This window comes from Myotis lucifugus, unplaced genomic scaffold, assembly GCF_000147115.1.
Source record: "Myotis lucifugus unplaced genomic scaffold, Myoluc2.0 scaffold_5, whole genome shotgun sequence".
Taxonomy (NCBI): domain Eukaryota; kingdom Metazoa; phylum Chordata; class Mammalia; order Chiroptera; family Vespertilionidae; genus Myotis; species Myotis lucifugus.
In genome coordinates, this window is record NW_005871053.1 from 14,444,234 (window position 1) to 14,467,597 (window position 23,364).

General features: G+C 37.0%; 1 protein-coding gene across 7 annotated transcripts in view; it reads left to right on the forward strand.

The window, feature by feature from the left end:
- LOC102416922 (sodium channel protein type 1 subunit alpha) overlaps positions 1 to 23,364 on the forward strand; it is a 124,984-nt gene that overhangs the window by 34,546 nt on the left and 67,074 nt on the right. For 5 of the 7 annotated variants that reach the window (XM_023745338.1, XM_023745332.1, XM_023745347.1 and 2 more), the window contains exon 2: positions 12,960 to 13,272. In XM_023745338.1, coding sequence (XP_023601106.1) covers positions 13,009 to 13,272 — 264 coding nt within the window. In that variant the 5' untranslated portion in view covers positions 12,960 to 13,008. Of the gene's footprint in view, positions 1 to 12,959; positions 13,273 to 23,364 lie in introns of those variants that run through there. The other 2 variants (XM_023745352.1, XM_023745357.1) reach the window with 1 other exon arrangement.

Genomic DNA, 23,364 nt, shown 5'->3' on the forward strand with positions numbered 1-23,364 from the left:
AGACCATTTTTGAAAAAGATTTATCCTGGAAGGATTCTTTTAGTCTACTTTTATGAAAAAGTAGATGGCTCAATTTCTCAGTGAGAAAGCATGTTGAGACAATAAATGTTTCAAATAAAATATCAGCCCCACTGCCTGAATTCCTGTTTTTTGTGTTGTTTTTTTTAAGCATTGAATTGTGAACCAGTAGACCCAAATTCAAATATCAAACTTCCTACAAACTATCTTTCATCTGTGATACTTTCCACTCTTGAAATTCCTTTTTTTTTTCCTCTGTGAGGTAGGCAGTTAAAATTTAAGAATCTTTATAAGCAAAGCCATTTTACATTTTTAAAGTTTTGGTCAGGGACCAAATTTCAAGGAATAAAAGCACATTCAAGCTAGTATAAGTACAACGGGCTATTTATTGTAAGAATACAATTGGAAAGCACTTTGACCAAAACATAGCTAAGCCATAAAGAGCCTGAACTGGAACTGAGAAGTCAGGAACCAAATCAAAATAGCCCTTTTTTTTTTCTCAGTGGTTTCATGCTTGCTTCTTGTTCCTGCTTATCTCTCTTTTGCTGTTTTGGCTGGTGTCCTCTGCTTGCTCATGGCCAGATATCACTTCCCCACACTCAACTTTAGATCACTCAGTTCATGTTCCAACAACATTCTGACTCATTCAGTCTTACTCCAATTTAAACATTCTCTGGAAAGAGAATCCTATTGTCACAGTTAAGCTTATGGATTGGTTCCCCTGTGATCTGTGTCCTCATTTAGTCTACCAGACTCTGTTTCTGGGAATGGGATGGGAACATGAGGTGGTACAAACACGGTTGTCTAGTTTCATCTTTCAGCATGAGTTACACATGGGGCACAATTTCCAAAAATGTGTGAAGGCTGGGAAACACCTAAAGTTATTATAACAACCATTATGGTTTATAAATGGTGACATTGAAGCTGAGGGAGGTCAAGAGATTATTTTAATGTCACAATTTTTTAAAGAATTAGCACCGAAATGTGAACCAAGATATTCTCATTCTAAATCCATTGCTTGTACCACTGAACTTTCATGGTTAAGAAAAATAAATCTCTGGCCTGGCCAGTGTGGCTCAGTGGTTGAATGTCGACCTATGAACCAGGAGGTCACAGTTCCATTCCTGGTCGGGGCACATGCCTGCTCTAGGTCAAAAATGATTCCTTCCAACATTTTAATTAATTGAATCATGAATTTATCCTTAATCAACAAAATAATACTTGCATTAATTAACTTAATTCCTTACATATCAAAGACTTGTTTTTGATATTCGTTAAAGATGTTCACCCAGTCCATTATTCTATACTAGTGTCTCGCAATATTTGCCTATTGATAAAGTACAAGCCCTATATCCTAATCACCTGAACAGGTATTTTGAGAACAGATTCTGGACCCAATTTCAGAGCTCTAAAACAAAACCTTAGGGTGGGACCTTAGGCTATGTATTTTCAAAGAGCTCGCTAGATGATTTTTATATCCTCAAAGTTCAGTGTTTATTAGAAAAACAATAAGCAATATGCCATATAATTTTAGTTCACAAATGTAAAAATATTCCCTTAATTAAATTTTTATGTTACAGTCTTGGATTTCAAAGAAAGGAGAATTTTTATCTGAATGAAGCTCTAAAAATTTTCATTGTGGCCATATGTTTTAGTTCTCTTAGTTTAGTGATAATATGTGTGTTAGAATGAGATGGGAGACTAGGATGTTGCTGTCTTATGACCTGTGTACTGAGCAGATGACCTAGGATAAGCCATTGATTATGAATTCATTCATTCATTCATTCATTCATTCAAAAAAGCATTTACCGAACACAGTGCGGCACACATTTTGGTTCTCTAATGTAGCAGATAAAATGATTATAGGTATATTTCTAGGGGATTTGGAGGAGAATATAGGACACAAGAGATTGAGTTGATTTCGTTCTTATTGAATAGTAGCACAATTTGCCTTTTCCCTTAATGCTAAAGTTGTCTTTTCTCCCTTTCTCTTTGGCGGAAAAACGAACAATGGAGCAGCAGTAAAAAGGGTCTCAACTTGCTTATGCAGCTGGCAAGATTTATCAGTTTGTGGAAATGTCCAAAAGTGCTGAGTAATGCCTGCAACTGTAACAGGCCAGTCAGCCCCTTCTCTGCAGCTCAGTTAATGTCTCTACCAGCGCTATTCAATCCCTGAGTTTTTATAGCCCTGTTTCTAAGCCTTGTTTCTAAATGAACCTCAAACTAAATTAAGCCCACAATAGGTTTAGCACTCATTTCTTTATTCAAATCGGTAGCATCAAAGTCTCTCCTGTAAGGCCCCTCTGCTTTGGTGAATAGATTAAAATATTTAAAAGTTCTATGTCTCTAATTTCAAAAACGTTCTAAACAATTTCCTAAGGTAAATACCTTTCCTTATAGCCAGTAATGTTAGATTAGTTATGTGAGTTTAAAAAAAAGAAAGGAAAAGAACATGTCTTTTTTTTTCCTCAGCTGAAAACAAGCAGTGCTACTCCAGAAATGGTTTTATTTGTAGCCTCGCTGCAGCCTCTCTCTGCTGCATTGGTACGTAGCTTCAGAACTCTGCATTGTATAACTTGCCCCTTCAGTTAGTCAGCTGTTTCGTTCTCTTTCCCATTAAAATCATTGTTCAGGAGGGGATAAAAAACAAAAATATAATGCAGGTTAGCTCATTATGTCCTGATATCTGTTTCATGCAGCCTGTGGTGCAATAAAGTACTAGTAGCTGAAATAGAATGTAAATGTAGTTTGAGTTAATTTTGGTAAATTGTGCTATTTTAAGCACAAATCTTAGGAACATGAAATTTTAAACTTGGATTATTTGATTAGGAATGGCAAATAGAAGTATGAATGAACCAATAGATAATATAAAAGATTAGGTTTTGGAATATTAAATATTAGGTTCTGAAATTATAGAATATGTTTGGAGAATTTTGCTTAAAAGATGAATTTTAATGAACAATTGTCCAATTAACCAAAATATTTGGTACATATTACTCTTCTGGGTGATAGGGGAGGTAAAAAAATTTTTGTAGCTATGTTCAGTGTACAATATAGTTACATTTTATAAGAAAATACCTGTCTCTGCACAGTGATTGGTAGAGGCAATATAATTGACCCTTGAATAACATGAGGTTAGTTGTTCTAACTCTCCCAGGCAGTCAGAAATCCATGTATAGCTTTTGACTCCCCCAAAACTTAACTACTAATAACTTTCTGTTAATAGGAAGCCTTACAATAAACAGTTGATTAACACAGGTTTTATATGTGATATGTATTATATACTGTATTATATTGAAAAAATCATGTATAAGTGGCCCTGAGCAGTTCAAACCTGTGTAAGCTGTCAACTGTGTGACTAGGGAAGACTTTATGGCCTGACTGTGTATAAGGAGAGCTAAGTGTTGCCAATTCCTACTTTTCCTTATGCTTTTGCTAGGAATTTATTGCATCACCTCTAAGACTGAAGGGGAAGTATAATTGCCTTATCTCTCAAAAATACATATAGGTTTATGATGCACACAGATGTTTAAGAGTATTTTTCTTTTTGTTTTATGGCTGTTTAGGTTTAGCAGTTTAATCCATAGTCATCTGAAATTATCTTCTCTTTCTTTCCCTGTGAAATATGCATGTATCAGACCTATGGCGTCAAGAGTGAAGTGATAAAATCAACAGGGGAGAAAAGTCATTGCTGTAGAAAGATGCACTACCCAAACCTTTGAAAATAATCTCACATTGATAAATTTTATAATAAAATAAACCTAACCAATTAGCACGTGAGCAAACAGATATGATCCATGCCAAGAACTGGATTTTCAAAATTGTCTATGTGAGATTTCTGTTAAAAATGGAAGCCAACGTCATTAGTATAAACATCATTATTTACACATATTGAGGCCACATGAAATTAGTTAACTTATTTGCCCTGTGATTTTGTTTTTCCTTTCCTCCAGATATACCTTCAAAAAAATGAGGTATTAGAGACCTCATAATTCAATTTGCTTGAACTGATCGAGAAAGGAAAAATTATAAGCACAGCACACACAAATTTATATTTCAGTAAACTATGCCACCACATAATGATTTTCTAATGGCTAAGGCTCTCAGTCTAAATGTAGGACACATATATTTCAGTACCTCATACTGTCAAAGCATCATTTTACTTAAGTGCAAGTTATGTCTTACTGGGTTGAGTGGTTTCCGGAGTTCAGGAAACAATCCGATGGTATAGTTGAAGGCATAATCTGAAAATAGCAATGCACATAAAACTGGACCCAATGAATTATTTTGCCAAATAAAACTTACCATATGGCAAAGAAAAATAGAATTTAAGACAGGATAATATCTATTAGAACTAAATTTGCATAAGGAAGTTCTGTGTGGAGCAAGAGTACAAGCCTATGGGCTACAACACCATATATATATAGTTAAGCACATTATGGGAACTGATTTGAGTGAGCTTATGTATTTTTTAAAATATATTTTAATTATTGAATTATGAGAAGAAGGGAGAGGGAAAGAGCGATAGAAACATCAACAATGAGAGAGAATCATTGATTGGCCCTCTCCTGCACTCTCCACACTGGGGATCTAGCCCGCAACCAGGCATGTGCCCTGACCGGGAATCAAATCGTGACCTCCTGGTTCATAGGTCAATGCCCAACCACTGAGCCATGCCAATCGGGCAGGCCTGTGTATTATTTTAAATTCATCAAATACTGCCTCAAACATATTCCTAAACTCGGATTATATTCAAAGTTAACTTCAACTGATGTGACTGGAATGTTAGATCCTATTGTGCTTTTCTAAACATTTAATTCAGTAGTTATACAATGAGGCAAAAAAACATGCCTCAAGCTGCACAATTTTATTAATAAAAGTGATGTGTTACATATTACTTGATTCCAAACATGCCTAGAATGTAGTGTTTTATTTTAGTTTACCATATCACTCTATTTATGTTAACTTTGCATTAGTATCTGAAGTTAATATAGACCTTCTATTCAACAGAGTAATTAATTGTGTAGTCAATTTAAACAATGCATTTTATAGATATTGGATTGGCAAAGGCAGTCATGGATTGAGTGAATTTTGTAGTTTGTGGTTTATTATTAGAATGTCCTGAAAAATACTCTTAAAAGACACAAATGAAGAGGTAGACATATGTTAGTTATGTGACCTTATTTTAAATGTAATCTGCATTTACCATGAAAACTTACGGGTGGATAATAAAGTTATTAAAGAATGTAAATGTTTTAAACACGTGTAGGAAGTATGTTGTTTAGTGAATCTCAATTGTAATACTAAATATGGATATTATTATAAACCAAATGAAATACATATCATAAATATACTAAACTAAATTATTTCTAAAAAAGAAATTTATAAAGCAATATTTCCTAGGCTTGTGAAATTCTATGTACAGCAATTTCTTCCTTCGCTGTTAAAAAAAAAGAGTTATGTGAGATCTCAACTGTAAGAATAACATTGTACCTGGTCATTTTTGTTATTAGTGGCAGTAACAGTCTTTTGTAAAGTGGGTGGCAGAAACACCACAAAAGCATCTCAAATACTTCTCCACAATTTGCCAGGCCCAGATGGTGTGTGTCCCAGAATAGCAGAGGGACTCTACAAGGAGCTGGCAGTCATTTTGGCAGCAGTCTATTTTCTCCTCAGTGTGAAAATCAAGCCCTCTTAAAGATAGAATTGCAGACATATGCATTTTCCCCGCCTCAAATTATATAGTATAAGGTGGTCAAGATCCATAAATATTGTATGCTGATGTTATAACTTTGGTGTTAGAAAACCTTTGGGGAGATTAAGTGGGACAGGTGAATTACAGAAAGTGATTTGCTCAATTGATAACTAAAAATAACCAGGTTTAGCAAATTTTTTTTAAAGTTTTAGAAGTAAAATATAAATTGACTGTGGAAATATAGTTCATCAGGTTTCAAACCTGTATGATACAATTTCTAAATTCAAATATTATGAGTATTTTCCTTTTGGTCTCCTGTTTTTCAGATTTTTAAAGATCGCCTCTATTTCTGCCAAAATACTTCATTTACTAGATTTGTTTTGTGTTTCTCCAAGGAATACAATTCATTGAGTGAATACTAGTTTAATATGGCTACTGTGATATATTTGCATACATTTTATTTAAGTTTACAGTCATTTTAGTACTTGAAAATTATTTCAGAATTATTCGACACTGGCAGGCACTGGTTTGGGATTCAGGAAATAAAAGTTCTGATTCCAGTTCTATCATTAATAAGCTGTGTGACCCTGGACAAATCACATATTTATTTTGTAGGAAGCACACAAATTCTAAACAAAGAAATGTCACTTTGTTCTCTGTTAAGCGAGAGGGCTGGATTTGATGATCTCTAACTTGGCTTTCAATGTTTGCTATTTCTTGATTTTATAATTTACTTATCTTTGTCTGATTTTCTTAAACTAATTTATTTAACATTTCAGAAGTTCAAAGGTTGAAGCAAACTAAATCTTCTCTTCGGAAAGCCTGTGTTGTAAACTCTAATGACCTGCTCCACATCAACATCAAAATACGATTACAGTACATTACGGGTTACATATATACTCTCGTCAGAAAGGAAACACTTAAAGGCTATAACCATGACATTCTGAGACAACATATTTAATTCACTCATCAACTAGTCAATTTTTTTCCTTATACATTTCTTGCAGGGTCATATAAGGCATTAAATAATAGCAATATTCTAATAGATCACAATAGCAGCAGTAGAAGCTTGGATGAAAAGATGAAATAATTGCCTCAGCATTGTTGGGGGAGAGGAATGGAGAGAGGGGATTACTTTTAGGTTTTAAAAACAGCATGAAATTTAAGGACATTGTTAAACAAACCAACAAGCAAACAAACAAAAACAATTCCCGTGAAAAGTTACTGGATTATGTTACTAAATCCACAATGGCATCAGAATGCAAAGTTGTGGATGTTGGAAGTCTCTTAAGGGCAACATGTAAAGACCACCCCTCTTTCTCACATGGATTCTGAACAAAGACAAAAATTAAACTGAAGACTAAGACAGATATGTATAGAGGTGTGTTTGGCGAGTGTAGCTTTGTGTGAAAACCCAAAGGGACTGTTAACCAAACTCCAGAGTTAGACAGACCTACCCATGCAGGCCTGAGTAGTCATGGCCAGAGGTGCTCCCCAAAAGAAGTAGAATAGTAATTAATGTATAAATGGCCATGTTCAAGTACAAAAGCATTTATAAGATTAAGACCTTTGTGTGAAATGCCACAATGAAAATGAAATACTCCATTCTGAGCTATTATAGATATATCTATGTGGGTGGAAAAATACAGATGCCCAAAGCAGTCGGAACGGTGAGACCTCATTAGTTATGCTTATGTTAAATGAAGCTTCTCCATCTGTGCTATGAAGGTAACCAAAACCATATTGCTCACCAAGCCACCTCAGGACAAAGTCTTTTGGCTGTGATAGATGCTTACTCAAGTCCAACATATAATACATGTGTAATCGCTGCGAAAGAGAGATATGAAATGTCCAGAAGAAAAACCTCATCCAGACTAAAATATTTATTATAGTAGTAAATGGAATGAAATAGGAGAGTCTTAGAAGTGATGCAGAACATTATCATTAGTTACTTTTGGATCCGACAACCCCCCTGCAAATGTGTAGTATTATTAAAATAGCATTCTAATGCTACTGTCTTGTCTCCTCTTTTACACCAGTTTTATATCACCAGAATGTATTGTTGCTTTTATTTATTATTTGTACGTTCTAATAAATTTCCTCCTCTTATTCTTCTTTCACCCATATTAATATTGATCATAGTATTGCTTTACTTTACTATTTCTTTCCACTTGCAAATTCTACTTTGCTTATTTATAAAAAAAAATTTTTCCCACAGCCTCTGGCTTCCATTTATTTTCTTTTGGATTTTTTTTCTTCTTTAGGAGTTCTTTTCTAATTGGTTTCTACTTTAGTTTTGCTTGTCTTTTTTTTTTAAAAAAGATCATCATTTTTCTATTGCCCAGTACATTACTTATTCCCAATATCCTTTTGTTGTTCTTTCAAATTTGCTGTCTGTTAATGTATACTACCTTTTATTTTTATGTTTCTAGCTATTGTTAGTTCTCTCTCTCTCTCTCTCTCTCTCTTTCTCTTTTTTATTTTTTCTAAGTGCCTGTCATTATTCATAAGGGAAATATGCCATCTCTTTGAAGTATTTTCTCACCAAGAAAGTTATGTTGCTTTTCTCTTTTGAAAGGGCTCCTCTGTCAATCCAAACACATATTTAAATGCTTGTTCTCATGTACAGAGAAAGGTGAAAGCCAAAACTACAGATTCTGTGAGGTGTCTCTCTCCCATATCTAATGAGGTATAATTTCAGAAATTAGGACCATTTAAAGTATTCAGTAAAAAATTTTACACTAAAGAGTGAGGTATGCCTGGCCAGCGTGGCTCAGTGGTTGAGAGTCTACCTAGAAACCAAGAGGTCCTGGTTCGATTCCCGGTCAGGGCACATGACCAGGTTGCAGGCTTTACCTCCTTGCAGGAGGCAGCCAGTCAATGATTCTCTCTCATCATTGATATTTCTATTTGTCTCTCCTTCTCCCTTCCTCTCTGAAATCAATAAAAATACATTTTTTTAAAAAGTGAGGTATATCGCCCTAACTGGGTTGGCTCAGTGGATAGAGCGTCGGCCTGCGGACTGAACGGTCCCAGGTTTGATTCCTGGTCAAGGGCATGTGCCTTGGTTGCAGGCTCATCCCCAGTAGGAGGTGTGCAGGAAGCGGCTGATCGACGTTTCTCTCTCATCGATGTTTCTAACTCTCTATCCCTCTCTCTCCCTCTCTGTAAAAAAATCAATAAAATATATATATTTTTTAAAAAGAGTGAGGTATAATGTAGATAGAAAACACAATTTATTTCTGTATTTTTTAGCAAAGTATGTACAGATTTTAAATATAATTCAGAATTTTTTCTATAATATTACTGACAAAGTGTTAATATTCATTATACTTAAGTTTTTAGATATTCCATATGAAACATTTTTTAAAATTTTATTCTTGTAATTACTGTAATATAGAGTTTATTCTTAAAACGATTTGAATATAAGGTATACTTAGAGTTAAGAAACACTTTCATTAACCTCAATATAATATCATTATAATATGGGTTAAATTGCTCACATATAAATGTTATCCCAGTATTTGATAAAACTAAGCTTAAATAAACAAATCATTGGAAAAATATATTAATCTATTATTTGGAAATTTTAAACACTTTGATTTACCATGGCTTCTACAATAAAGAGGAATTTTAAGTCAGAGTTTATTTTAAGAATTTTCTGGTTATTTTTGTTTGGTTGATTTTCCATATGAAGTTTCAAATAAGTTTGTATAGTTCTAAATTTTCTGTTATTTTTATAGGGGCTACATTTAAATTATTCATCAATTCAGGGAAATTTCATCTTTAATATATTGTATTTCTATCCAAGAATAAGATGTGCCTTTTCATCCATTTATATTTCTTTTCAGTTTATTCAAAACTTAAAAAAAACTCTTATTTTATTTATAAAATTTTCATCAAATGTATTTTTCCCTTTTAAATAGACTTATTTTGGTTCATAGCAAAATTGAATAGGAATTAGAGTTCCTATATATGCCCAGTCCCCACGAAAGCACCATCCACCATCCACAGTGCACACCAAAATGTCACATTTGTTATATCGATGAACCTACAATGAGACATCATTATCATTCAAAGTTCATAATTTACATTAGGGTTCACTCTTGGAATTGAACGTTCTATGGGTTTGGACAAATATATAATGGCCTGTATCCACCATTACAGTATCATACAGAAATTTTTCACTGCTCTAAAAATCCTCTGTGCCTTAGCTATTCATCCTTCCCTCCCCCAACACCTGGCAATCACTGATCTTTTTACTGTCTTCATAGTTTTGTCTTTTTCCGAATGTCATAGAGTTGAAATCAGACAGTATGCAGCCTTTCCAGATTGACTTCTTCCACTTATGTAAGATGCATTTAAGTTTTCCCCCATGTGGTTTCATATCTTGATAGCTCATTCCTTTTTAGCACTAAATAATATTCCCTTGTCTGTATCCAGTTATCTACTGAAGGACATCTTGGTTGCTTCCAATGATGGCAATTTTGAATAAAGCTGCTATAAACATCCATGTGCAGGTCTTTTAGGACATAAGTTTTCAGCTCATTTGGGTAAATATCAAGGAGGGCAATTGCTGGATTGTATAGTAAGAGTAAGCTTTCATTTGTAAGAAAATACCACACTGTCTTCAATAGTGGCTGTAACATTCAGTGGCTGTATTGCATTCCCAATAACAATGAATGAGCCACATCCCTGTCAGCATGTGGTGGTGTCAGTGTTCTGGATTTTGGCCATTCTATTAGGTATGCAGTGGTATCTCATTGTTGTTTTAATTTGCTTTTCCCTGATGACATATGATGTGGAGCATCTTTTCATATACTTGTTTAACATGTGCATGTCTTCTTTGGTGAGCTATTTTTTAAGGACTTGGCCCCACTTTTTAAATCAATTTGCTTGTTTTCTTATTCTTGAGCTTAAAGAGTTCTTTGTATATTTTGGGTAGGAGTCTTTTATCAGCTTTGGTTTTGCAAATATTTTCTGTGAATTGTCTTTTTATTTAGTTGATATTGTCTTTCACAGAGCAGATGTTTTTAATTTTAATTAAGTCTAGCTTATCAATTATTCCTTTAATGGATTGTGCTTTCAGTATTCATTAAAAAGTCATTGCCAAACCAAACATCATCTGAATTTTATCCTAATTTATCTTCTAGGAGTTTTATATTTTTAAAATTTACCTTTAGATCTGTGATAAATTTTGAGTTAATTTTTGTAAAGTGAATATATATAACATGTATATATATTTTTGTAAAGTGAATATATATAACATGTATATATATTCAATAATAATAAAAACATAATATGCTAATTAGGCCAGACGTCATTCAGGATGTCCTTCCTTCCAGACAAAGCCACAGTGGGCGGGGACTGTGGCAGAGGGGGCAGAGGCCCCTGGCCATGGCAGTGGTGGGCAGGGGCCAGGGCTAAGGCTCTTGCACGAATTTCGTGCATCAGGCCTCTAGTATATATATAAAATCATGTGGAGGTCCAGCTTGTCCAGCACTATTTTTTGGAGAAGACCATGTTTGCTCTTTTATATTGTCTTTGTCCCTTTGTCAAAGATCAGTTACAGCTACAATCTTATTATTGCAATTCATATATACAAAAGATGCAATTAGCCGTATCATAGCTTGCTAACCTTAATGAGTTAATGCAGTATCCAAATAAACCTTGAGGCCAAATAGTAGCATGGGCTCTGTGAAGTTTTGGCTCAGTAATACCTGTGAAATTTGAGCTCATATTAAATATGCCTGAAAATAATACATTTGGGATTTGGCCTCTGGCATCAGATCAGGTCTGACTCTGCTATCTGGAGTTGAGAGTTTTGCCTCAAGTTCTCATAATAGGACTATAGCACTATAGGACTATAGTATCAGCAAGAATATTATTATTGCTTTAGTGAAGAAAAATAGTGCAGTTCCTATTGAGCTCATGGTATCCTGTCTTCTTTCTGGTCATACTTTCTCCCCTGAAATAGGAGAACCCTGCTGTCTCCAGCAACTTTAGCTATCTTCCACCATGACCCAATCTAGTACTTTCTTTCTAGTCTAGTCTTTCTGTCATTCTTAGTCATATCAAAGGCATTTGTCCAGTCTTTACTTGTCTCTTTCTGTATGTGTTCAAGTACGACAACCTCAACATGGCTAATGACATGACCAGGTCACAGTTTTAGTTGTCTCAAATCTCAGAAAAGAAGACTCAATCAGAACAGCCTGATTAGTCATTAAGGCTGGCTGCAGCAAACTGTTCTGACCACCTTGGCCAGGGGCCACTTGTCAGGACAAGAGGATTGGACTTTTTAAAAATATATTTTCATTGATTTCAGGGAGGAAGGGAGAGAGAGAGAGAGAGATTAATCTTGAGAGAGAATCATTGATTGGATGCCTCCTGCATGCCCCCCACCAGGGATCAAGCCAGAAACCTGAGCATGTGCCCCAACCTGGAATCCAACTGTGGCCTTCTGGTTCATGGGTCGATGTTCAACCACTGAGCCACACCGGCCAGGTACTAGAAGGTTGGGTTTTATATCCTCTAAGAGACAGCTCCCTTTCCACTTCATCCTGTTGATGAACTAACCATTGTCTCTATGGGGTTACATCCTCATCTTCTGTGTGTCTTACAGACTGAACAGCCCACTAGGGACATGGTGGTATTTAGCCTAATGTACTTTAATTAAGGCTAGACTTGAACCACTTTCTTAACTTATGGCACAGTTCCTGTACCTGCAAAGCATAAGACTGAATAAACAATGTTGGTACACTTAATAAAATCCTAGATAGAAACCATGTCTGTTAAGCCAGGATCATAGAAGCAGAGAGTAGAATGGTGGTTACCAGGATCTGGGTGAGAGAAAAATGGGGAGTTTCTATTCAGGTCTATGTCTGTTCCAGTTTTATATCAAGGACTCTAGTATATTTAGGGTTTACTGAAGAGAAAGCTCTCATTTAAAACCAATTAATGATTTTTTTTTCACTCCTGAAGTAACTGGAATAAGTGCTAAAAGTCTGTTGTACAATTTCATGCCTATAGTTAACAATACTGTCTTACACACTTAAAAACTTTGTTAAAATGGTAGATCTAACATTAAATGTTCTTACTACAAAAAAGATTCACATTTAATAATTACATTTCAATTTAATTGGAAACAAAAATGTCAATGCTCTAATGTTTAATGCAAGAGTTTATAGATATTAAGTCTTCTCTTAATCTCCTTAAGAAATATCAACATTCTTTATTTTTTTTTTAGGACTTTCATATGTGGAGTAAATGGTAATTAAAATGTGCAGGATGACAAGATGGAGCAAACAGTGCTTGTACCACCAGGACCTGACAGCTTCAACTTCTTCACCAGAGAATCTCTTGCGGCTATTGAAAGGCGCATTGCAGAAGAAAAAGCTAAGAGTCCCAAACCAGACAAGAAAGATGACGATGAAAATGGCCCAAAGCCAAATAGTGACTTGGAAGCTGGAAGGAACCTTCCTTTTATTTATGGAGACATTCCTCCAGGGATGGTGTCAGAACCTTTGGAGGACCTGGACCCATACTACATCAATAAAAAAGTGAGTGTTTTATATCAGGCATTTTTTGCTGCTAATTGCCTACTGCATACCTTGGATGGTTGTAGCTCCAACACAGGCTGAATTAGGACAGTCTTAAGTACCCTTCTGTTTAAGAAATAAAACATGTTTGCATGTGTTTATGCACATATGTGAGAATGAATATATCATAACCGACGGAGCTTTCCAAATGCACCACCACAGATACCTAATAACAAATTTAAGTTATAGGCAGCTAATTTAATGAATTAAAAATTTCTACCCCAAGATTATATTTACTATAAAATTTTATGTTTTCTGTACTTGAAAATCCTGGAATTATCACATTAAGACTTCAAAAATATTATTATTAATTTCTTATGGAACAAAATTTGATGCCACAAGTGTTTTCAATTTCTAAAGCATGTTATAAGTAAATCAGTTAATTTCTGGAACATTAGTATATAAACTCCAATTTAAAAAAATTACTCAACTTTTGGTAAAAATATATTTATATTGATAAGAATTAAGAAAAATATAGTATTCTGAAGAATGTATAATGATATTTTAATGCTTGCATTTTCTGTATCCATGCTTGAAATAAGTACCTTGTATTAAGCACCCAATCTTTTATTAAGACCATGATTTCACCAAACCAAGAAGAAGAGCCTACAGAAAAGGATAAAATAAAAATGATTATTGTATTGATTTTGGATTGCAACATATTTTTATCTTTTTCATCTGACACAATATATTTTTGAACTCTTGGTGGAAGGGTAAGGCACAAAGATTGTAATTAAGCAAATGAAATATTTTAGTTGGACATGGACCTTAAAATACACTAGGCTCTGTTTGTTGCTGACACAGTTCTTAATAACATGAAATTAGCCTTTGTCAAATGCATAAGTTTGGCAATTTTAATATGTGGATTTGAGACAGTCTTGTAAATCACTTCTCATTGCTATAGTTTCAAAGATAAAAAAAAACTCACAAAAGGATGACTAGCACTGTGTTTGTGTGTGTGTTTTTCTTTTAAGTTTCAGGATATAGCTGGTTTAAGTGTAACACACTTTTTACCAAGCATTTGCCCATTTTACATTAAAGGAAGAGGTAATCATTTTCCAAAGATTTTATTTTTCTCTATTTAACATTACTTATAATATTGCCAAATCTTAGTAGGTAAGAGATTATCCATTTCATAACTGCCTTTCAAATTATAAGAAAAGTTGTACTTTATCATTAAATCAGTCCTTTGGAATATAATTTAATATCACCTGAAATGCTAAAGCCCAAATTAAACAAACTAGGAGAGGTTTATTTGTATGAGGAAAGTAAAAATGCAGATAATCAAGTTATTTAAACATTTCAACTTATTGAAAAGTACTTCATTATTGAGGTAATGACTCTGCTGTGTTCTAGACAGAAATTTATTCACCCCATGGAGTGTGTTAGTTTATTTGTAGATATTGGACATATTCAGTCTGTTCAAAGACTGCTCTTATTATGGCTTAGGGGGATCGATCCCCAGAAGGCCTTCTGCTACTCAAAGACACCCAGCCCCCATCTCTCCAGCAGTAAACACCTTCTAAAAATTGTTAAAGCTACACAGGTCTTCATCAAACAGGGCTGGAATCTAGCATCCCAGCTCATATGCTGTATCCTTACTTGTGAAACAACAAATGAATGGTGTTTTTTTTCTTTTTCAAATGAATGTTTTGATAAAGACCAAACTAACAAAATGCAGCTTGACAAAAGCAAAGATTCTTCATGTGAAAATCAGATAACCTAATTCATATTTCCCTTTAAATCAGGGGTGGGGAATGCTCGGCCTGTAGGCTGTGTAAGGCCCGAGAAATAATTTGGTCTGGCCCTGCCAAGGCGTGAGGGGGTGAGTTAATTAAATGTTTGACCAAAGACAGCAGGCTAATTTTTAAGTGGATAATTTTGTATGATGCAAATGATGTTTAAAAAAAATATCCAAATGGCCTTTTGCAAAAAAACGGTTTCCCACTCCTGCTTAAATTAAAGTTTTCAGACTGATAAAATTTGTTATCTTGAGAGGATGTCCCCAAAATAAAATTATTGGTTCATAATGAGTGATATATAATCCTCTATACTAATAAAAGGGTAATATGCTAATTAGACCAGATAGACCGGACATCTTCCGGATGCCCTTCTGGACAAAGCCACAGTGGCGGGGGCCGAGGCAGAGTGGTTAGGGGCAATCAGGCCAGCAGAGGACAGTGGTTAGGGGTGATCAGGCAGGCAAGCAGAGGGGTTAGGGGCGATCAGGCAGGCAAGCAGAGTGGTTAGGGGCAATCAGGCAGGCAGGCAAGTGAGCAGTAAGGAGCCAGTGGTCCGGATTGCAAGAGGGATGTCTGACTGCTAGCAGTCAGACATCCCCCAAGAGGTCCCGGAATGGAGAGTGTTCAGGCCAGGCTGAGGGACGCCCCCCCCTCCCTGCCATGCACAAATTTTGTGCACTAGGCCTGTAGTATATAATAAAAGGGTAATATGCAAATTGATCCTAAGAGTGGAACGACCAGTAACAACTGGTCACTATGACATGTACTGACCACCAGGGGACATACGCTCAATGCAGGAGCTGCCCCCTGGTGGTCAGTGTGCTCCCACAGGGGGAGCTCCACTCAACCACAAGCCGGGCTGAAGGCTGTGAATGCAGTGGCAGTGGCAGGAGCCTCTCCTGCCTTCTCAGCAGCTCTAAGGATGACCAACTAATGGCTCCCTAGGGGGAGTGGGCCTAAGCCATTAGTCGGACATCCCCCAAGAATCTGGCAGCTCCTGGGCTGCCAGAGGGATGTCTGACTGCTAGCTTAGGCCCGATCCCCTGGGGAATCAGGCCTAAGCCGGCAGGTGGACATCCCCCGAGGGGTCCTGGACTGTGAGAGGGTGCAGGCCAGGCTGAGGGACCCTCCTGAGTGCATGAATTTTTGTGCACCAGGCCTCTAGTAAAGAATATAAAGGCAGAGGGAAAACAAAATTATGCAAACCCTTTTTTTAAAAAAATATATTTTATTGATTTTTCACAGAGAGGAAGGGAGAGGGATAGAGAGTTAGAAACATCGATGAGAGAGAAACATTGATCAGCCGCCTCCTGCACACCCCCTACTGGGTATGTGCCTGCAACCAAGGTACATGCCCTTAGCCGGAATCGAACCCGGGACCCTTGAGTCTGCAGGCTGACGCTCTATCCACTGAGCCAAACCAGTTAGGGCTGCAAACCCTTTTTAATACTGAAAAGAACGGTCTTAAAACTGGGTGTGAAAGACCAACTCTGATGAAATGACTAGTCAGCCAGATTCTTGTGCTGATGTAACCCTTATAAACTTTGTTAGGTTCACATTCAGACTTGCCATTAACATCTTCTATCCTTATCTTCAAATGCACATTGTGTGAGGAAGGAAAATATTTTGGAATTTTGGAACAAATCACAGTGAGCAAGTAGAACAACCTGATAAGAAAAATATTGTTATCAGGAAGGAGTTTTCTCTAAGGTAAGACACTTCCATTGCTTTCACATTGAGCTGACATTAAATGAGTCTTCAAATGTAAGTCATTCAAAGCAATGCAAATGAAACTTCTTATAAGTTCTTTAAAACCAACATGGTATATTTAGGATACCTGACTGAGTTGTGTTTGAAATTTCACTATTTTGCATTTTCATATTTTAAAACTTTCTCTAGTTGCCTATACAGTTTTCTAGTCTTAAATTTTCTTTCGTAATTGTATTATTTCATATGCAGGAATAATCTTAAATTCTGAATTTGTTTGCTATGATTAAGGTTTGAATGCTTAGCAAAATAATAACCTTTTAAAAATAATAAATTTTTCTTTTGATATTTGATGACTAATTTTATTTTAGTGACTTGAATATCTGAGATTGGGAGAGTGATCATCATTAAAACAATGCAATACACATGCACAGTACTCTGGCATAGCTATAGGGTCTAATTGTGGAAATATCACTAGAGAAAATGCTTCTTAGAATGAGATTTCCCACTATTACTGATATTGAGGATGTGGATTGTATTGCCTGAGTGAGTTGGAATATGTAAACCTCAGTTAGGCCAGTGACTTTCCTAAGATTTTTCTCAAGTACAATAATTAAGGGGTCATTCTTATCTATATACAGTTTCTAGTTTCTTTCTTAATAATATATAGAATAAACAAAGCAATCCTATATATTAAAAGCCTAATATGCTAAGTGTCCGGTCATCCGGTGACCAGTCAACTGTTCAACCAATCAAAGTGTAATATGCTAATGATATGCTAAGGCTGCTCAACCACTCGCTATGTACACTGACCACATGGGGGCAAACTCTCCTACTGGTAGGTTAGCTTGCTGCTGGGGTCCAGCTGATTGTGACTGAGCAAGATGGGCCAGACACACCCTGGAGCCTTCCCGCTGTCCCTCTCCAGCCCTGATCATGCACCGGTGGGGTCCCTCGGCCTGGCCAGTGCCCTCTTGCAATCTGAGACCCCTCGGGCGATGTCAGAGAGCTGGTTTCAGGCAGATCCCGCAGGCTACTCCCCTCAGAGGGATTCCAGATGCAGGGCTCATAGCTGGCGAGCACTGCTGTGGTGGCATGAACCTCTCCCAATCGGGACTGATTGGGCACAAGCCCGTGGCAGGCACAGTGGGTCCAGGATGAGTGGGAGCGGCAGGTAGGAGCTGCAGGCAGCATTGGACTGTGGGTTTCAGCCCAATGCCCACAGGCCACCCCGAGGGACCCCACGTATGCACGAATTCGTGCACTGGGTCTCTAGTACTACTATAAAAACGGTTGCAGGATCTCTTTTTTCTGTTATACTTTTGATTAAATTACATATATGCAGCATATGTGGAATGTATTGTGTAAGAAATAGAAACAACGCTAAGCTCTCTGTCATCTTCTACAAAGACAATTTCAGTGAGCTTATGGAATTGTCACTGCTGATGGTGTATTTCCAGATGGCATATGCCCACATATTTTTATCTTCTTTGCTCCAGTTTAAAGTGTGCAAATTACATAATGTTAAAAATTTTACTAAAATTGTTAAAGTAGTTTAATCCATGATCAGTGACACCATCTCATGAGCATTCCTGGTGCATGGAAGCATTAGGAACTTCCCAGACTCTCAGATGCTTTAAGCTTTCAGAAGTCCAAGGTAAGAACTAAAGAAAAAAAGTGTGCTATCAGAATATTGTCATAGAATTCTCCATACCATGTGAGCTCTGGTCCAGTGTTCTTCAGAACATCATTCAAGGTTTGATTCCTTTTATTTGTTTATTTACTTTAGTTGTGTGGCAAGGCATATTTGAGCTTGTGAACTCACCTCCCCCCACCCCCCTCCATGGGATTTTTTTTTCCCTCACCGTTACTTTTATAGCTTGGGTTGATTTTGTACCATTTGGCTATGCATTCAAATTCTTCACCCACTCTTTATTACAGAAAACGTCTCCCTTCTCATGTTCTTAAAATTACAGATGACTCACTAGCACCATGGGAGGAAATATCCTTTTGACAGTGTGACAGTGCACTGACAATAAAATGAGGTATTTTAGAATTGTAGTGAGAATGGATGTTTGTTCATTATGGAAAGTAGAAATTTATCCTTTAAAAATGTCTAATGGACCATATAGAAACAACTTATTCTCTCTTTTTATCAGCTCTTTTTAAAAAGGTGCATAGCCCTAGCCGGTTTGGCTCAGTGGATAGAGTGTCGGCCTACAGACTGAAGGGTCCCAGGTTCGACTCTGGTCAAGGGTACATGCCTGGGTTGTGGTCTCCATCCCCAGTGGGGGACGTGCAGGAGGCAGCCAATCAATGATTCTCTCTCATCATTAATATTTCTCTCTCTCCCCCTCTTCCTTCCTCTCTGAAATCAATAAAAATATATTTAAAAAATAAAAAATAATAAAATAAATTAAAAAGGTGCATACTCCTTTATCAGGCCTGCATGAAGAGTCATGCATGAATTTGCTATTTTAATTCATGCCTGGTCTGTTATTACTACAGGAATTTTTAGTTATTATATTGGGTAGAGAAAATTATTTACTTTGTTTTTAATTGGGTTTAGGGCATTTTTTTCCTTGCAAAAAATAATTTAGTAATAAATCAGAAAAGTAGATAGTAATTAAAAGATTATGATTCCATGACTTATCATACGGACAGTTCCCAATTTACAATTTTTTTGCATATTACTAGCTCCTCTTGAATTACCAGTCACCTAGTATCTCCCTTACACCTAACACAGTATAATTGACTTTCAACTCTTTCTCCTCCCCACCCATAATTTTTTCCTTAAGCCCCCTTTTTGTTACCTCTAAGCCTCTGTCTCAGAAACAATCCCAAGATGATGATATTGGTAATTAAATAATGGTTAGCCTTTATTGAGTACCTGCTATGTTGGTAAGAGACCATTCAAGTCAAAGTGACCAAAATGCATCAGAAACTAGTTTAAAAAAGAAAGAAAGAAAGAAAGAAAGAAAGAAAGAAAGAAAGAAAGAAAGAAAGAAAGAAAGATAGATGTAGGTGAATCTGGTTTTAACATTGAAAGATCCAGTACCTACAACATCATCATCAGGATACAGTCCTTTTCCATCTTGGGTTCTATTTTCACCCAAGCTAGCTGCATTGGTAGGCTGCCCCTTCCCACACGATGGCACAAATAGCCACCAGTAGCACCAAACTAACATCCTGCAGCTTAGTAACTCCAAGAAAAAGAACTGTCTCTTCAAAAGCTCTAACAAAAGCCCTGGAATTGGTTCTAATTAGGTCACATGGCTAAGGGTTTGTGATGGTCTCATTGGCCAGAACAGTGTCACATGTTCACCTGTGTTGCCAAGGGGTGAGTCAGCTCATCAGAAGCCACAAGGGCAGACATGGGGCGGTGGTTTTTCTAAAAAGAAGAGATGAGGCCTATTTAAAAAGGTACGTGAGGCAGGCAAAAACTAGAGCTCTGTATTCTATACAAAATGTATCAGGTACATACAGTTCTTATTTAAAATGCGTGTCCTTCCAAGATTGCTTTTGTCTGTATTTAAAAATAATGAAACTGAGGTGAAGTAATTTCCTAAGATCACAAAGATATTAAGTGAGAGAGATTAGATTTAAACCTGATCGCTCAGCTTCCATAGGCCATTGCCATGCCACTTTGGGCCTGCACTTGTAGTAACGATAGAGTGGAAAAGATAAGCCAGTGATAGAATCTAAATAAGCCCGTTACTGCTTTTCCTGACCCTCTATCCATGCCACTTTGCTAGCCGTAGTCCTTTTCTCCCAGGCTGGCAGTATTTCCCAACGCTGACTTGTCCCTCGCTATTTTTCCTCCATCAGGAGCATCCCCTGCCTTTGTAAAAACTAAAGACTCATTGGGTCTGCATCGGCTTCTAAAATAAGTAGATACTTTCATTTCCCACCAGATTCTAGTTGTCTGATAAGCACCTTATTTTTCAAAGAGGACAGATTCGGGACACTTCAATTGTGTGCCGCTGTAAAGAAATGGCATTCAAATTGGGATCTGAAGGACAGAAAAGAGAAGAGAAAGAAGCATCTTCTAGAGAAAGAGAACAGTCTATCAGAGGATGTGTAACGGAGCTGGACTGTACTAAGAAGAGAATTGGATGAGGTTGGGATGTGGGCCTGGGACCAGGCAAAAGCCCCCTTTTAGTACATCCGAAAGGGTTTGAAGTTTAAGGGCAAAATGAATTATCAGAAAGCTTTGGGTAGAGGAGTAACATGGTCTACTTTACATTTTAAATATATTTTTATTGATTTCAGAGAGAAAGGGAGAGGGAGAGAGAGATAGAAACATCAGTGATGAGATAGAATCATTGATTGGCTGCTGCCTGCACGCCCCACACTGGGAATTGAGCCCGCAACCCGGGCATATGCTCTGACCGGGAATCAAACCTGGTTCATAGGTTGACACTCAACTACTGAGCCAGGCCAGCCGGGCTCAAACAAAATTATTATAAGTTCTTACATTGACAGCTGAGAGCTGGGGAAGGGTGCATAGATCGACACTCCACACTGAGCCACACCAGCTGGGCCACATTACATTTTAAAAGATCAATTAGGAGTCCTCTGGACACTTGGTCTAGATTTTTGACAATGAAGATGGAGAATAATGGGTAGGATCAGAATCTATTTTGGAGGTGTAACATTTAAGTATCAGAGGGAACAAGCTAATGGCATTGTTTCCTAAATATGGAATTTGGGAGGAAAGTTATTGAACCAAAAAGTTCCAATGTGAAAAGTGGCACTGCTTTCAGAAACATGTGTCCATATGTGTATATACTTGAAAGACAGACACACGCACTTTGAATCTTTTAATCCTTATCATTTTATGGTAGTTTAGAACTTAAGGGCATTCACAAGTTGTATTTCATTCATACTCAAAAGAAGTCTGAGGTTAGTACTACTGTAATTCTCTCCATTCAGATGTAGAAGTTGACATAAAGTTCTCACACAAGTCTGCACTGAAACTGGGCCTCAACTTGTTTTTTTTCCAGTCAATGAAAAGTTAACTGCACAAGTCAAAATATACCACACTCACAGTATGGGATAAGATACAGAGCTAAGAAATGTTTGATCCCCAGATTTTATCATTTCACCTGTGGTTATAGTTTTTCTCTCTGTGATAGAGGCAGAGGTGTCCCCACCCCTGGCTGATGACCTCTGATGGGTCATCTCCTGCACTGGCTCTCCCTCCCACCCCTTTTTCCCCCAGCTACAGGCCAGTGACAGCAATTTTACAGACTTTTCTACATACAAATTCTTCCTTTGCAGGAGCTTACAGCAAAGAAAAAAATTGTCTGTGAAGCATTGAGCTCAGAGATATGTTTTGTTGACTCATGCAATATTGTTTAAAATTTTGAATTAGTTTCAGAGATGTATAAATCTGGAGATTATACGCATGTCTATGCCTACACACACACACACACACACACACACACACACACACACACACTCACAGACACACACACACACTCATGCATGTTTAGGATTTCTGATTTGCATACCAAAAATTGGCACACCAATTGCTACCCAGCCTCCATGAACACTGTGATTGTAATTGCTGGCTTAAATGTCACATGTGTAATTAGGTAAAGGTTGTGTATTAAAGCTTGGAGGGCCCCAGCAGGCAAGTGCCACAGGTTGTTCTTTAGGTTGATTATCCCTAGACTAAAGGAAAAGCAGAATGAGACTAGGGAAGAAACAAAGTTATTTTAATATTGATGCTCACTTCAGGGTCAGGTGGAGAACCTGTGAGAAAGCTTCCCATCCCTCTGTGAGCCAGGAAAGGAGGGAAATCTTGGCCTGAATCCACAGGTTATAACAAATAGGCAGGGAAGTAGGGGAGACCATGTAGAGTGCCCCCAGGAAGGAAAACAGAATTAGATGCCATGGAATTTCCTCAGGATGAGAAATGTCCCCGGAGATATGCAACAATAGGAATCTCTTGACTTCTCCATGCAGTTCTCTACACCCAAATCTCTGAAGCATCTCTCCTCCTGCCAGGACTCATTCTATCCCTCCCTGCTAGAACCTCTTCTTAAGCCAGCAGCCTGGAGCTGGAAAAAGTTTGATCCCACTTCTGGCAGAAGATAGAGCAAGGGAATTCTCCTAGTGCCAATGCCAGGGCATCCTCAAGGGAAGAGAGGTGTACCTTGCAGCCCAACCTAGTACTCTGTTGTGGGAAAATAAAGTTCTAAACAATTGACTTCCAAACACATTTTTGGAACACAATGTATGTTAAAAGTTGAAAATTGCTTGTTTTAAATTTTGAAGCTGAGGCATAAATTTAATAACCAATAGTGTATTCTGCATTTTTTTATTGTTCATGATCATTGCTAAGCTTTCTCTGTTACTTATAGCTTTTGCTAATTAATCCATGTGTACAACATAATCATTGATAATTTGAGCAATTTAAAAGATCACTAGTTAACCAAAACAGATTCACAGCCCTGCTATTGCAGAATCACCTGAGTCATTATTATTATTTTTTTGTTAATCCTCACCCAAGGATATTTTCCCATTGATTCTTAGAGTGGAAGGGAGGGGGAGAAACAGAGAGAGAGACACATTGATTGGTTGCCTCCTGCACGTG